General features: G+C 34.7%; 1 protein-coding gene across 1 annotated transcript in view; it reads right to left on the reverse strand.

The window, feature by feature from the left end:
• Positions 1 to 12173, reverse strand: part of LOC137408476 (cytidine deaminase-like) — a 16662-nt gene extending 4489 nt beyond the window's left edge. Inside the window, exons 1-4 of the mRNA XM_068095016.1 lie at positions 12033 to 12173; positions 6493 to 6606; positions 2263 to 2374; positions 289 to 346 (exon numbers count right to left, since the gene is read on the reverse strand). Coding sequence (XP_067951117.1) covers positions 289 to 346; positions 2263 to 2374; positions 6493 to 6606; positions 12033 to 12045 — 297 coding nt within the window. The 5' untranslated portion in view covers positions 12046 to 12173. The remainder of the gene's footprint in view (positions 1 to 288; positions 347 to 2262; positions 2375 to 6492; positions 6607 to 12032) is intronic.
• Positions 12174 to 13321: the final 1148 nt, after the last annotated feature.

Below are 13321 nucleotides of genomic sequence, written 5' to 3' on the forward strand. Positions count from 1 at the left end.
TGCGCTGTTAGAGATCTTAAAGTGTAATAACTATGTGTAAAGTTATTTCATAGTATGGCAAAGTGGTTGGTTGTTAGATTGTTGGGCTACCAAAATGATATTGTGAGTTTGATGAGTGTTGAAAGCAATATTTTTAACCTCCTTTCAGAATGACTTCAGACAGTCAGACAAACAGACAGACAAACAAAAAGACATGGCTCTTACTATTGTAAAAATTATTCGGTCGTTTAAAATTAGTATTTTAGTATTTATATTTACAAATTTACCCATTGCTCCAATTAAACTCACCTCTGCTAAACTCTGTCTGCACATACCACATGGAGAAATGAACTCCTCTGTCAGTTCGCTGAAATCATGAAAATGGCATGTAGTTAAATTGCAATCAATTTAACTGTCTAGCATGACACTGAAGTAAACAGGATATTTGTAAAAGTTTTCTAGAAAAAATACTATTGATTGACAATGATGGCCTTTTGACAGTTTGAATTGTGTGTGACCTTTTGATCTCTGTGCACTCAATGTTTTTGCTGTTTACAATGGAATTGTTTTGAAGGCTCTGCATGTTGTATAGCTGAGATCTGAAACTCCATCTCTGTCATTGATTTGCCTGTTTACCCTAGCAGCCATGAAATGCATTAGTATATATATATATATTACTTTATTGGCAGCAATTTCATTTCAAACAAAAATTTTTTCCAAATTATGCCATACAAGAATCGTAAAACAAAAAATTCAAAAAACAAAAAGTATATTTATATAGGTTTTCTAATTTTTGACAACATTCTGTGTCATGCTAAATCCCCAAAGGGTAGATGAAGCTTACCACTATGTTTCACAAAGCCATTTGATTGATTAAGCCAAATCGATGTGAACAGTCACCATTGTCTCTCTAGAACTTTGCAATTAAATTTCTTCAAGTCTTGCTTTGCAAATTTCAATACGTAGCATGCACTTGTATCCTTTGATATAAACCTATTGAAAATTATGCTGAAGCAATATGAACAATTTCTTTTCATAGGCTGGACCATAAAAATTTAAAACGATAAAAGAGGACTGCACCAACTATCTGTATACGCAGACTAGAATTCTCTAGCAATTATCAAACTTTTACAATTCACGATATCACTGAGCAGGCAAGTGACACTACAAAACACTTTTATTTTCCATCAGTGATACCAGGCACCATCTTGGTATGAACTATAATGACAGAGGTCGCAGAAGGGAACCTTTAGTAGTAATTGTATGTGTATGAAAAGTTTTTATGGAAATTTACGTTCCCTAGCATTTTATGTTGTTACATCTAAATGTTTATTGCAATAGTTGATCTGCGAAATAGATTGTAGCAGTTTTCTATGCCATCCAACATATTGTCAACAAAAACAATAATTCTTATGTAATATATAAAGGTCTCTGTTTTTAAATCTTGCTAAAATTTATTTCATATTATAAAAATATTCTAGTCATTTTTAAACGATAGTAAATGTTAAACATTCAACATTTTCATAACGTTGTTTATCAAGTGTGTTAGAACTTAAAATTAATTGTAGTTTACTTTTCAAGAAAGTTTTTAAAAAATTAGATTATGCCGATTAGTGTTTATAAATGATCGATTGCGGTTTTAACAGACGTTTAAATTGAATCGAAAATGAGCAAACAAGATGGAAAGATTTCAGTTTAATGAACTTGCTACACGTGTAGTTTGTGCAATTCACACTAGCTTTAATAAAAAAGCAAGCAATTAAATTTTAAATAAAATTTCTCCTAATTTTTAACTGTAATGTTTGTTTTATTTTTGAGTTTCATTTTAGCACTTTTAGGAGTATAAGTTGTGTTTATAAAACATTATTTTGGGTGATGATTTAGATTTGATTGCAAATTTTAAAAAATAGATTAGTGCAATGACTATTGACACTATTGGAAATGTTAAACAAAGATTTTTTACCTAAGAACTTTTTATGTATCTCAAATCTCAGAGTCTGTCATTCGGTGCATCCAGCTATTGTTGTTAAAATCTAGGAATGGAAGATCCACTTTGTGCTGGATTTGATCTCAGAACCTGCCATTCATCAGGCAACAACCCAACCAATTAAGCTACATGAGATGCAATGAATTCATCAGGCGATATGACTAGTTATAAATATTTTAATCTTCTGAAATGCTGCAATATTTGGCTTCTTTGTTGTTACAAAGCCATTGAACCTCTTACAATGAAAGTATTATAATTGTATAGTTTCTATCTATGAATACAAATGTGAGGTTTACCTGGATATTGCAATGGCTGTAAACTCTCTAAAACCTTGAGAGACAGCTTTACATATTGCTGTTCTTTCGGCACAAATTGTCAGTCCATAGCTAGCATTCTCTACATTGCAACCTTTCAAATAAAAAAGTATATAATCAAGAAAGGCTCGTAAGTCATAAAGGTTTAAGCAATAGAATGTAATAATAAAGGTAATAAAATAATGAACAATAGTAACAATGAAGAATGAATGAAGAAATAATGAATGATGAAGAATAATTAATAAAAAGGAGTTGCCAAGCCAGCTTCAATTGTTTCTTCTAAAATTTTAACCAGTTCATTAAACTCTTAATAAATAATTTTTAAGAAATTTTTTTTTAATGTCAAGAGCTGCTTTTAATGTCGACAGCTTGCAGATACATGATGAACAACATTACATTACTAATGCAAAAGTTAATGGTGAGAGTTGTCTTTATCTTTGTTTGCCAAAGGGTAGACAACTCTTCATGTCATATTTTTTAATTATCCCAAATGTCCTTGTCGTCACTTAGTAATCGCCATTATATAAATTATCATTTGATATGATCATTCTGTAAACAGGTAGTGAATAAACTTTGCAAAGAGGGTAAAAGTATTTTTGAGGGTTGGTACAAACATTTAATGAGTAGTACCGATGTCTGTTCCCATAGTTATGTTTACTTGCTAAAGAATTGAAAGGCTGGTTATTGGTAATCAACCTTGACCTTTAGATAAATGATACCTTTGCTCATTAATCACTATCTGCATGTGATGTGATTGCAAAACAGGCAATAGCTCCAACTTAAATACTGTAAAAGGTTTTTGACAACTTATGGTCACCCTTGCATGAAGGAATCTAGCAAAAAATTTTGGATAGAAGAACCACAGTAGTTTACTACAGCAAAAAATTAAAATATTACCATAATTAAAATTTACCAAAGTTGAATCAAAACAACATTTTACGCTGCACATAGATGATCATTTAGACATGCTAGGGGTGATATAATCACCACGGTGAAGGCAGCCTTTTTAGACAAGCACAAATTTGTAGAAGCGAAAGGTCTTGATCATTGAGTTACTATTCCCTTCTTTAATTAAAGGTTGACTTGCAACAAAATTCACATTACAGTTATTTGGTATTAAAAGATTCACCATGTTTTACTCTGTTGGGTTGTAGGTGCCAAATATGTGGAAATGTAATTACAAGCTCTTAAAAGCTCAAAAACGAAAAGCCGCCGTAGATTGGAATCTCTTTATTTCGATGACGTAGTTATGACAGTTTGGTTATTGTCTTGTCATGTGATGTTCTCACTTGAATTGAAAAGCCAATAAAAAGCTCAATATAAAATTTATCGTAGTACTAGTTTATGACGAACACTTCGGGCTTTACCGAAGATCCCGTATCAAATATAGATGCTCGCTACTTTACAGTTTTGTTTCGGTTTGGTCTAATCGGCAAGTAGTAATTTGATCATGTGACCCAATACTTCGCAAATAATTTCTGCAGTACTTTTCGATTATTACAAGTGACCAACAGGCTCGTCATGATTATCAGACAATGATATGTACTCCTTCAAGCTAAGGCTAAAAAATTAAACGAATTTTTACGGTAAGTTATAGGATATCACTGCTAAAAGTGACAGCATTACGATGACAATAAAACAGACGCGTAAGAACAATAGACATGGTTTTATTGAATGCGTGAAGTATATTTGTGAAATTATTTCGACGAATAAGGTTGCATGAAAGTGTAAACAGAAACCATCTACCACAACTACATCACATTTGAGCCGTTTTGGAAAGAGAAACCAAACTACGGCGGTCTCGTGTGGCTGCGATTTTCTGTTCATTTGTGAGCTTTTAGGAGCTTGTAATCACATTTCCACATATTTGGCACCTACAACACAACAGAGTAAGACATGGTTAATCTTTTCATATCGATTAACTGTAATGTGAATTTTGTTGCAAGTCAACCCTTAAGAATTGTAGCTTGTTCACTGCAAAAGTAAACCAAGTTAACCACAAGTCAGTTGAGCCTGCAGCAAAACGTGACTTGGAGCTGTTCTTGACATTGATTTAGTTAATCCTAAGAGTCATAAACTATATTTTTTGACGAAGAAAGACTGATTAAACATCTATTGCAGTGTCACATTACTAAAAGGCAGTCTAATCGCTGTAAAGATTGGTAAAGTCAGACGCGAGATAAAATCAAGTTCAAGGGTCATAAACAGTCAATCTAAAGGGCATTAGTTTAGCTGATTTAGTTGTTAGCTGATAAAGGCCTATCAAAGTACCAGTCAAAGTGGCCAGGCCTATAGTTAGCTGACAGTAATTTCCTGTAAGCTTATACACATGCGTTAACTATCTGTAATGGAGCATAGTAGTTAACGAAGTCTTGAAGGAAGCTTCAAACCTGACTATTATTATTTGAAATTTGTATTATTTGTAAAGCTATTTGTTTGAATTTCTGAACCCTTACAATTGTAAAAGGTTCATGTAAACCTTCGCAGGTCAATAGGTCACGGTTTCTCTTACACTAGAGGCTTTTCCTCTCCACCATATCACTATATCCTTAATACCTAGTAATCAGTAGCCTCTGGTCTAAAGATTCTTACAATAAGCTGTGTGACTGTAAGATTTGAAGACTGTCAGTAACCTTTCTGGGCATCAAATTTTAACTTGCTGTTTACACTTCAGACTTTTTAGACTCCTAGTCCATAGCTGCGTGATTTTGTTGACGCAGCTATACTTGCAGTGTTAGATTACCTTGATACTGACCAGGTTTGCAGAGATTTCTTGCTAAGGAATCACTTGTAAGACGTTAAATAGTTTAACAACACTTCAAGAGATCTCAACCTGAGTCTCATGATGTCACTGGAGTCCATTTGTTTGCTCAGAGCATTGATAACGTAGGGGTACAGATAGTTATCAGTTAATAAAACTAGATTAGATAGAATCATGTGGCCTTGAGACTGATTTTTACCCATACGTAGGGTTTGCATCGATAATAAGCAATGTCGCTATCTCTAGTGACAAATACTAAGTTTTTATACAGCGCTAGTGTAGCTACACCTTGTTGCGCCAGCACTGAAGCTCCATTCTGGGCTGACAAGCAGATCATGTTTTCATAGGGTTCTATATTAGAGCAAGGGTTGTGTAACCCCTTATGTTAAGGTTATATCATTAACCTATGCACACGCAAAAGTGTGATGCCATTGGTCGATACAGTCGTTTCTATAGCATAACAATGGCACAGTGCATAGTTGTGTCATTTTCCAAACAGCGAAACTGAATCACAACGACATTGCTGTTTCCATGTTTCCTTGCAGTGTCATATGAAGGTGTGTCGTTACTTTATCGCTGTATAAAGACCTAGTAAATGTGAACAGTAACAAGTTTTTCTTACACAAGAAGTACCGAAAACTATGTTTCTGTGGTTGAATTAAGTTGATTGTTGACTTCACTCTATAATATAAGTTCATTTCCTGCTCAATCTAATTTGTTGACATTCGCTCATCAGCAACAACAGAGCAAAAGAGTCAAAGGAAAGGATGTATCATTTCACAATATATACTACGTAGTTAGAAGTACTGCTAGGCTAAGTTCTATCAGTCAATACTTAAAATCGGCAGTTGCTAATGATCCACAAAATCATTCAAGATAGGATGCTTTTTCTTGTCCCACCCATAAATATGTATTTTGGTCTGTGTTGACAGGCTAAGGTAGGGCAGAGCCATGCAAGTACATGTATAAGCTGAAGCCCTGACGAATAATCTCAGATAGAATGTTGTTCTTTGCCCACCCATGAATATCTATTTGATCTGTGTTCACAGGCTAAAGTAGAGCCATGCAAGCATAAACCTGAGCCCCATAGAATCATTTAACATGGGATGCTTTTCTTTGCCCCACTCATGAATATCTATTTTGGTCTGATGTTCACAGACTAAGGGAAGGCAGAACCACGTAGGTATAAACTTGAGCTACACAGAATCATTTAAGATATAATGATTTTGTTTGCCCCACATGTAAATTTCAGTTAATGTTTTCAGGCTACGGCCGGGCTTTTCCGTGCATGTATAAACCTGAGCTTTCCCAGAATCAAAATTTTGAAAATAGCTCTACTTTGTTTATGAGTAGCTTTATTAAACATCCCTAGGTTATCTTACTCACAAATGTGCTTCAAGTTATTATGGTGAATCATAATAAAGTTAATGGAGCAAAAGCGGACAGCCTACCGGTAACTATCTGTCCATCTTTGCAGCGCAAGGCAGCTCCTACAGGGAAGTTGCTATAGCGACAGTACGCCTTCTCCTTGGCCTTGAAGGACTCATCAATCAGCTCCTGAACATCTACTCAAATACAAAGATGCATAATCATGGTGAGTGAACAGTTAGAATCCAACCAAGGAACTTTCAGTATTGCCTTTTCCACACATCCTCATTGCCAGTTATTATGTTTGTACGCAAAAGGAAATTTCCTTTATTTACATGCATTCAGCAATTGACCAAAAGATTCACAAGCTAACTTTGCATTGCAGCACAACACAATGCATACACACACACACGCGTACACACACACTCGTACACACACACGCGTACACACACGCGTACACACACACACGCGTACACACACACGCATACACACACGCGCGTGTACAAACACGCGTGCGTACAAACACGCGCGCGTACACACACGTGTGCGTACACACACTCGTGCGTACACACATGCACGCGTACACACACGCGCGCATACATACACGCACGCGTACATACACGCATGCGTACACACACGCGCGCGTACTCACACGCGCGCGTACACACATACGCGCGTACACACATACACGCGTACACACATACGCGTGTACACACACCCGCGTACACACACGCGCACATGCACACACCCACATGCACACACACCTGCGTACACACACGCGCACATGCACACACCCACATGCACACACCCACATGCACACACCCACATGATTGGACACCGCTCCCTCTACTCTGAACAAAATAGTAGTTGTCTGTTTCGGGTAGACAGCAGCATTGCTAACAACTGACAGTTTTATAGGCTTCATAGCTCTATAGCTTTATAGCTTATAGACTTATCTCCAAGCTGCCTGACCATCAGTCAAAAATTACTGGACCAAAAAAAACACTTCATCTTATACTAGACAGCAACACCTTGCCAATCCACATTATAAAACCGTGTTGTGAAAAAAGAGTTTTTTTTTTCAATACACATAATTTACTTTACTATTTTTTGTTTTTGTCTTATAATCTAATTTGCTGGAAATGGCCTTGACCTGTGTATATAAAGTTAATACCTATCTAATACAATGTATATAACTTTTACGTCATAGAATTTTTCGGTCTACAATTGAAAATACTACTATTGAGGTAATTCGGTAGAACGATGATAACAATAGTGATAACAATAGCGATAAGAAAATAAGCAGCTTTTCAATGACCTCTTTTACGAGGCAGCTTTAATTAACATCAAAGTATCTCAGCTAAATTGTCATTTAAACTTCACATTGTCTAAAGGAAATTATAGAATGACAGCCACTGTTAAAAATCCTAAAGTCATGCCAAGCATCCTAACATATTAGCAAGTCACGTTAACAGTAACATCAAAAAATATAACAATGTTACTAATAAAAGAATAAAGATTTTAACTGAAAGATTATTTTGATATAATTGCAAAAAGCGTATACACAAGCAACCCTTTGTAAAACTCTTGTTCTTTTAATCTTTTTTACTTTGTTTTAAATTCTCAAAATATATATTTTTTAATTCGTTTTTTTTTTAAACATACCAACTAAACTGTAGTTATGTTTAAAAAAACTTAAACATACCTACAGTTTAGTTAAATTGGTTAAGACTAAAAAGTCTTTTCAAGGGAAAGTGAATGCAACAAGTTAAAAACACTGCCAAATGATCTGGTTCGCACTTGCCAGGAATTTTTATATTTAAAGGTAGAGCATTGTAACTTATTCTCTGTGTCTGTGTAAACTGGTTTAATCAATCAACTTTTAAAAAGTTCTAAACAGTCATCTTTTATATCCAAGTTTCTCTAGTTGAAGAAGAATACAAATAGAATATTACGACTATGGCTATGGTTATACAATTATATACAGTTGTTTAGCAGCCAACCTTAACGATGAACCTATACTAAATTTTAGTAGACTTTATTAGAAAGTATCTGTATTTTTTATCATTTACGATTGTTTCTAATGTTTGAGGTGATCTGATTGTCAGAGTGCTTCAAGATTGAAATCTAAAAAACTTGATCGCGATAAAAACACGCAGATCAAAAATACGGGCCGAAATATCGTCACTTGCTACCATCGTTATATAGTTGATATCAGCTATTGCGGTCCAGCTATAGCGTTAAGCATCTCTATTCTGTAGGTCTATTTGCAACTGTGGCCATCATAATCACTCTTTTGCTTGATCTGAGCGTTTTGACCGCAATTAGGTTTTGTCGATTTTAGTCTTGAAACATCCTGGCAATCAGAGCACCTCAAACATAAAAAACAATTGCAAATGATAGAAAAATACTGATACTTTCTGATAGATAATTACTTAGCACACTTGCACCGGAGCAGTAAAAGAAGTCAATAACAAACTCAGAGTTCTGTTTCTATAATTATGCTGCTATCTATCTACTTGACTCACCATAAACATTTGTTTTTGTTGCTTGAGCTTCTTGAAGAACATTTTTCAAGATAGCCTGATATTCATCACAAAAACCAATCATTGGTTATCCTACCTAATTCTTCCGATATTCGTTGCTAAGAAATTTAGCTCTATTACGAGTCGATGTCTTTGAACGTGAACCCAATTTGACTGCCATTATAATAACTTGAAAGTCAGCGAATTTTAATATTAGTTGCTAGAGCTATAATATGGCTGTAAATGAATTACAACTGGTTTGGAAAGAAAATCTAATTTTCACTTAGATCATAACACCAGCTTTGCTATTTTAGTCTGGGTGCTCAAAAGCAACTTGTGATTAGCCATTATTGTTGATAAACAAGGAACTTATCATCACTTGTCACCACTTGTTGGAATATCATTTTCTGTCATGTTTATAAGCTGACATTTAGCAGGGAAATATAGGCTTCAATCAACTGTCAAATGATTTAATTTGTTAAAATGTTTGTCGGTCAGTTATTGTTTTGAAAGAAGCAAAAACTAATGTAGTTTTTACCACAAAAGAGTTTCTGGACAGGCTGATGTTTTGGGCCATTGGAGAAAACGACGCAATCTTTAGTGATTTTGACAAACATGTCTGATGGTGTCAGTAGTACAGCAACAACTACTATTACTAGTAACACTATTACTACTATTACTACTACGACTACTACTACTACTACTACCATTACTACTACTATTACTGCTACTATTACTGCTACTATTGCTACTACTATTACTACTACTATTATGACTACTACTACTATTACTAGTACTACTATAACTACTTTTTGCAGGACATTTGCATCACCCGCATCTTTTTGGCTAACTCTGTTCGAGGTGAACACACTTTTTGCATTTTATAAAGTTGAATAGTACTTCAATGGCACTTGCCGAAATGGTATGTTAACTACCCACGCAGAAGATGAGTGTGATAGTATTTTAAGTTCAAAAGTTAGTATCATGGATACTGGACAGATCACTGCTTCACTTTAAAGGGCTCACTCGGCGCCCTTCTGTATTGATAATTCCATCAGATTATGGAGAGTAATCTTTAAACGTTCAAGTACCTCGATGCTCTTAGCTGATAAGTGCTTATCAAAGTGCCTATCAAATTGGCCTGGCCTATAGTTAGCTGGCCCTGATTTCCTGCAGGCTTATACACATGTGTTAACTATCTGTAATAGAGTACAGTAGTTAACGAAGCCATGAAGGAAGCTTCAAACCTGACTATGATTATCTGAAATTTGTATTATTTGTAAAGCTGTTTGTTTGAATTTCTGAACCCGTGCGATTGTAAAAGATTCATGTAAACTTTCTCAAGTCAATAGGTCACGATTTCTCTACACTAAATGCTCATCATATTACTATAGCCTTAATACCTGTCCATCAATAGCCTCTGGTCTAAAGACTGCAACAACCCATGTGACTCAAAGATCTTGAGTTTGTTCAATTGCTTCATTTTAAACTGAGGGTTAAAAAGGTTTCAACTAATAAAATGTACAAATGTACACAGACTTAATGTCATCTGTGCATAAAGTTAACCAATACTGCACTCACTATTACTTAATGCATCTTTATACTGAGCACTATAATAAATTAACTTGGTTATAACTTAGTTAAAGTTATGACACTATGAAGTTTTACCCAGAGTCCTCTTTCTTAACCAGTAACATTGGTTTCTTTTGACTTAATAATACTCATGAAATGATACGATATGATTTTGAGCCGTCTTCCAGTTTGTTTATGTTTTACATGGCAATAAAAAATAACTTTTTTATTCCGCTCAATCTATTTTGATTAATTCATTTTTCAGTTTGGGTAAGTCTAGAAGTACCATTTACCAACCCTACAGAGTTTTACCAGGTTTCAGATGGCCTTTACCTTTCTAATCTAAGATGAGAGGGCAGAGTGGTTTAACATCACTAGTTCAAACCAAATTAGACCATGAGACAAAAAATAGGGAATATTAAAGTAAAATTATGCATATGAAAAAAATAACTTTTTTTACTTAAAGTTGTTCTATAATGTGAATTGGCAAAGTGTTATTGTCTAGCATAAGGTCTAGTAGTTTTTAGTAGTAATATCTCTTCAGAGTCTCTATTGAAGCACCGTGTCATGCTTGTCAGCTACGATTGATTGAAAGTAAAGCTAAAAGGACCTAAATGCACCAACCACTATGTTATCAACTTTTATCGAATCATACGTGACTTGTGACATAACAACATAAAAACATCATAATTTAATTTTTATATTTGCTAAAATAATGACACAAATAACACTCCTACATAAATCTCCGATCTATATCTTTCTCTGGTGGTTGGTTAAAACTCTTAGCATAAGACAAAATAGTTTTTTCAAACACAAGAGTTTATTATATTTGGAAAATATTTTCATAGTTATTCTTTCCAAAAGGTCTCTGCATACCAAGCTTGTTTGTTAAAGATAGTTTTTCCCAAAATATTAGTTGATATCATCAAAAATTATCAATATTTTTCTATCATTTGAGAGTGTTTTTGATCTTTGAAGTGATCTGAATGCCAGGATGTTTAAGATTAAAATCGATAAAACTTGATCACAGTTAAAATGCTCGGATCAAGTGAAAGCGTGATTATGACGTCTATAGTTGCAAAGAGACCGACAGAATAGCGACACGTAACGCTGCAACTTGAACGCAGCAGCCAATACCAACTATCACAATGATAACAACAAGCGACAACATTTCGCGGGTATTTTTCTTCTGGGCGTTTTAACATCGATAAGGTTTTGTGGATTTCATTCTATAAACATCCTGGCAGACAGATCACCAAATTTTAGTTTATAACCATATTTTCATGTAGAAACACAACTTATATCATTATTTATATCTACGAGCTAGGCATCTGCGACCTAAACAAATATGTTAAAAACAGCGCAGAAAATCTTCAGTCTTAGACTCTCTTGCTAGATTTTCATTTGTCTTTTTTTTCCTAACAGTATCCTGAGAGTTTAGCAAAAACTAGTTTTCTAAACATTCACTGCTAGTTTGCAAAGCTACTCTTCTGTAGTCATCACTCACCCAGGTGTGTTCGACTTACTTTGGTCACCCATCTCTTTCCTCTAGCAAGCGAATCAAAGCTGAGAGAAGCTCCAGCCTCCAATAGCCTTTACGAGCAAGTGTCTGTATAACGCTGTCAATCACCGGTGAGCCTGCTAGTGGTCTTCTCACTGTATGGTCTGCTTCCAAGTGCACTGAAGGAATGCTAATAGCAAGGAACAACAACAGTGCCAGTAGTGAACGGACTTGAAGCCTTTCTGATTGTTAACTAGTATAATCACTAAATAGACCAGTGACTCTCCTTACAAATAAGTATTATCATTCTAAATATTTTTGAAAACGGCAGCCATTATGAAATTTTATTGGAGTTACTATAGCTATTAGTCTACATATGTTTTTATAATTAAGTAGTTAAAATAAAACGCTTAATACTGTTTTTAAAACAATAAAGTAATAGGAGATAAGTGAAGAACTTGAAAGCTATTTCTAGAAATACCATAAAGAATGGGAACTGACTTGACGTAGATATGAAAGCAGCTTTGATTAAGGAGGTTACAATAGGTGAAAGGTTTTTATAATCTTATATGCAGTAGTGTTTGCATGCTAATTATTCACTGCCTGAGAATCGTATTAGCAGCATAAAACTTCAAATAGCAAGGATAAACATTTTTTTAAGGTAGTACACAGCTCCTAATTTAAAATGTGCATTTAGAAATCTCTGGTTAAGGAGGTTACAATAGGTGAAGAGAGTTGGTCTGAAGAGGTCAATTTGTCCTGAGGCATGAAAATGGTGGAGCAGTGTTAATAATACGGAAACTGTTCAGCTTTTAGAGAGAAGGAGAATATTTCTATGTGTCGCAATCACGCAGCCATACTAACTTCACCTCTGTTATGGCCTTCTGTTTAGTACTCGTACTTTCTGTTTCAAGTACTTCATACAAGCTAATAAAAGTATTTAAACCTCTTAAACAACACAGCAGATGTTTACTCTGACAAAAGAGTCGTAAAATTAAAATATCAATCACGATTATATAAATGCTCCTTTAAAAATCTCTTATCTAACTACTAGTCCTTTTAACTATGAACTTAAACAAATACTTTGCAGATTTCAAGGTGATCTGATAGTGGTAGTCGATAGGTGATAGTTGGTATTGGCTATTACATTCAAGTTGGAGTATTACACGTCTCTATTCTGTCAGTCCCTTTGCAACTATAGATGTTATATCACACTTTCGATTGAACTGAGCGCTGTAACCACGATCATTTTAGTCGATTTTAATCTTGAAACATCCTGGCAGTCAGATCATCTCAAATATCAAAAACCATTGC

Source organism: Watersipora subatra, chromosome 11 (assembly GCF_963576615.1).
Source record: "Watersipora subatra chromosome 11, tzWatSuba1.1, whole genome shotgun sequence".
In the NCBI taxonomy this organism is placed as follows: Eukaryota; Metazoa; Bryozoa; class Gymnolaemata; order Cheilostomatida; family Watersiporidae; genus Watersipora; species Watersipora subatra.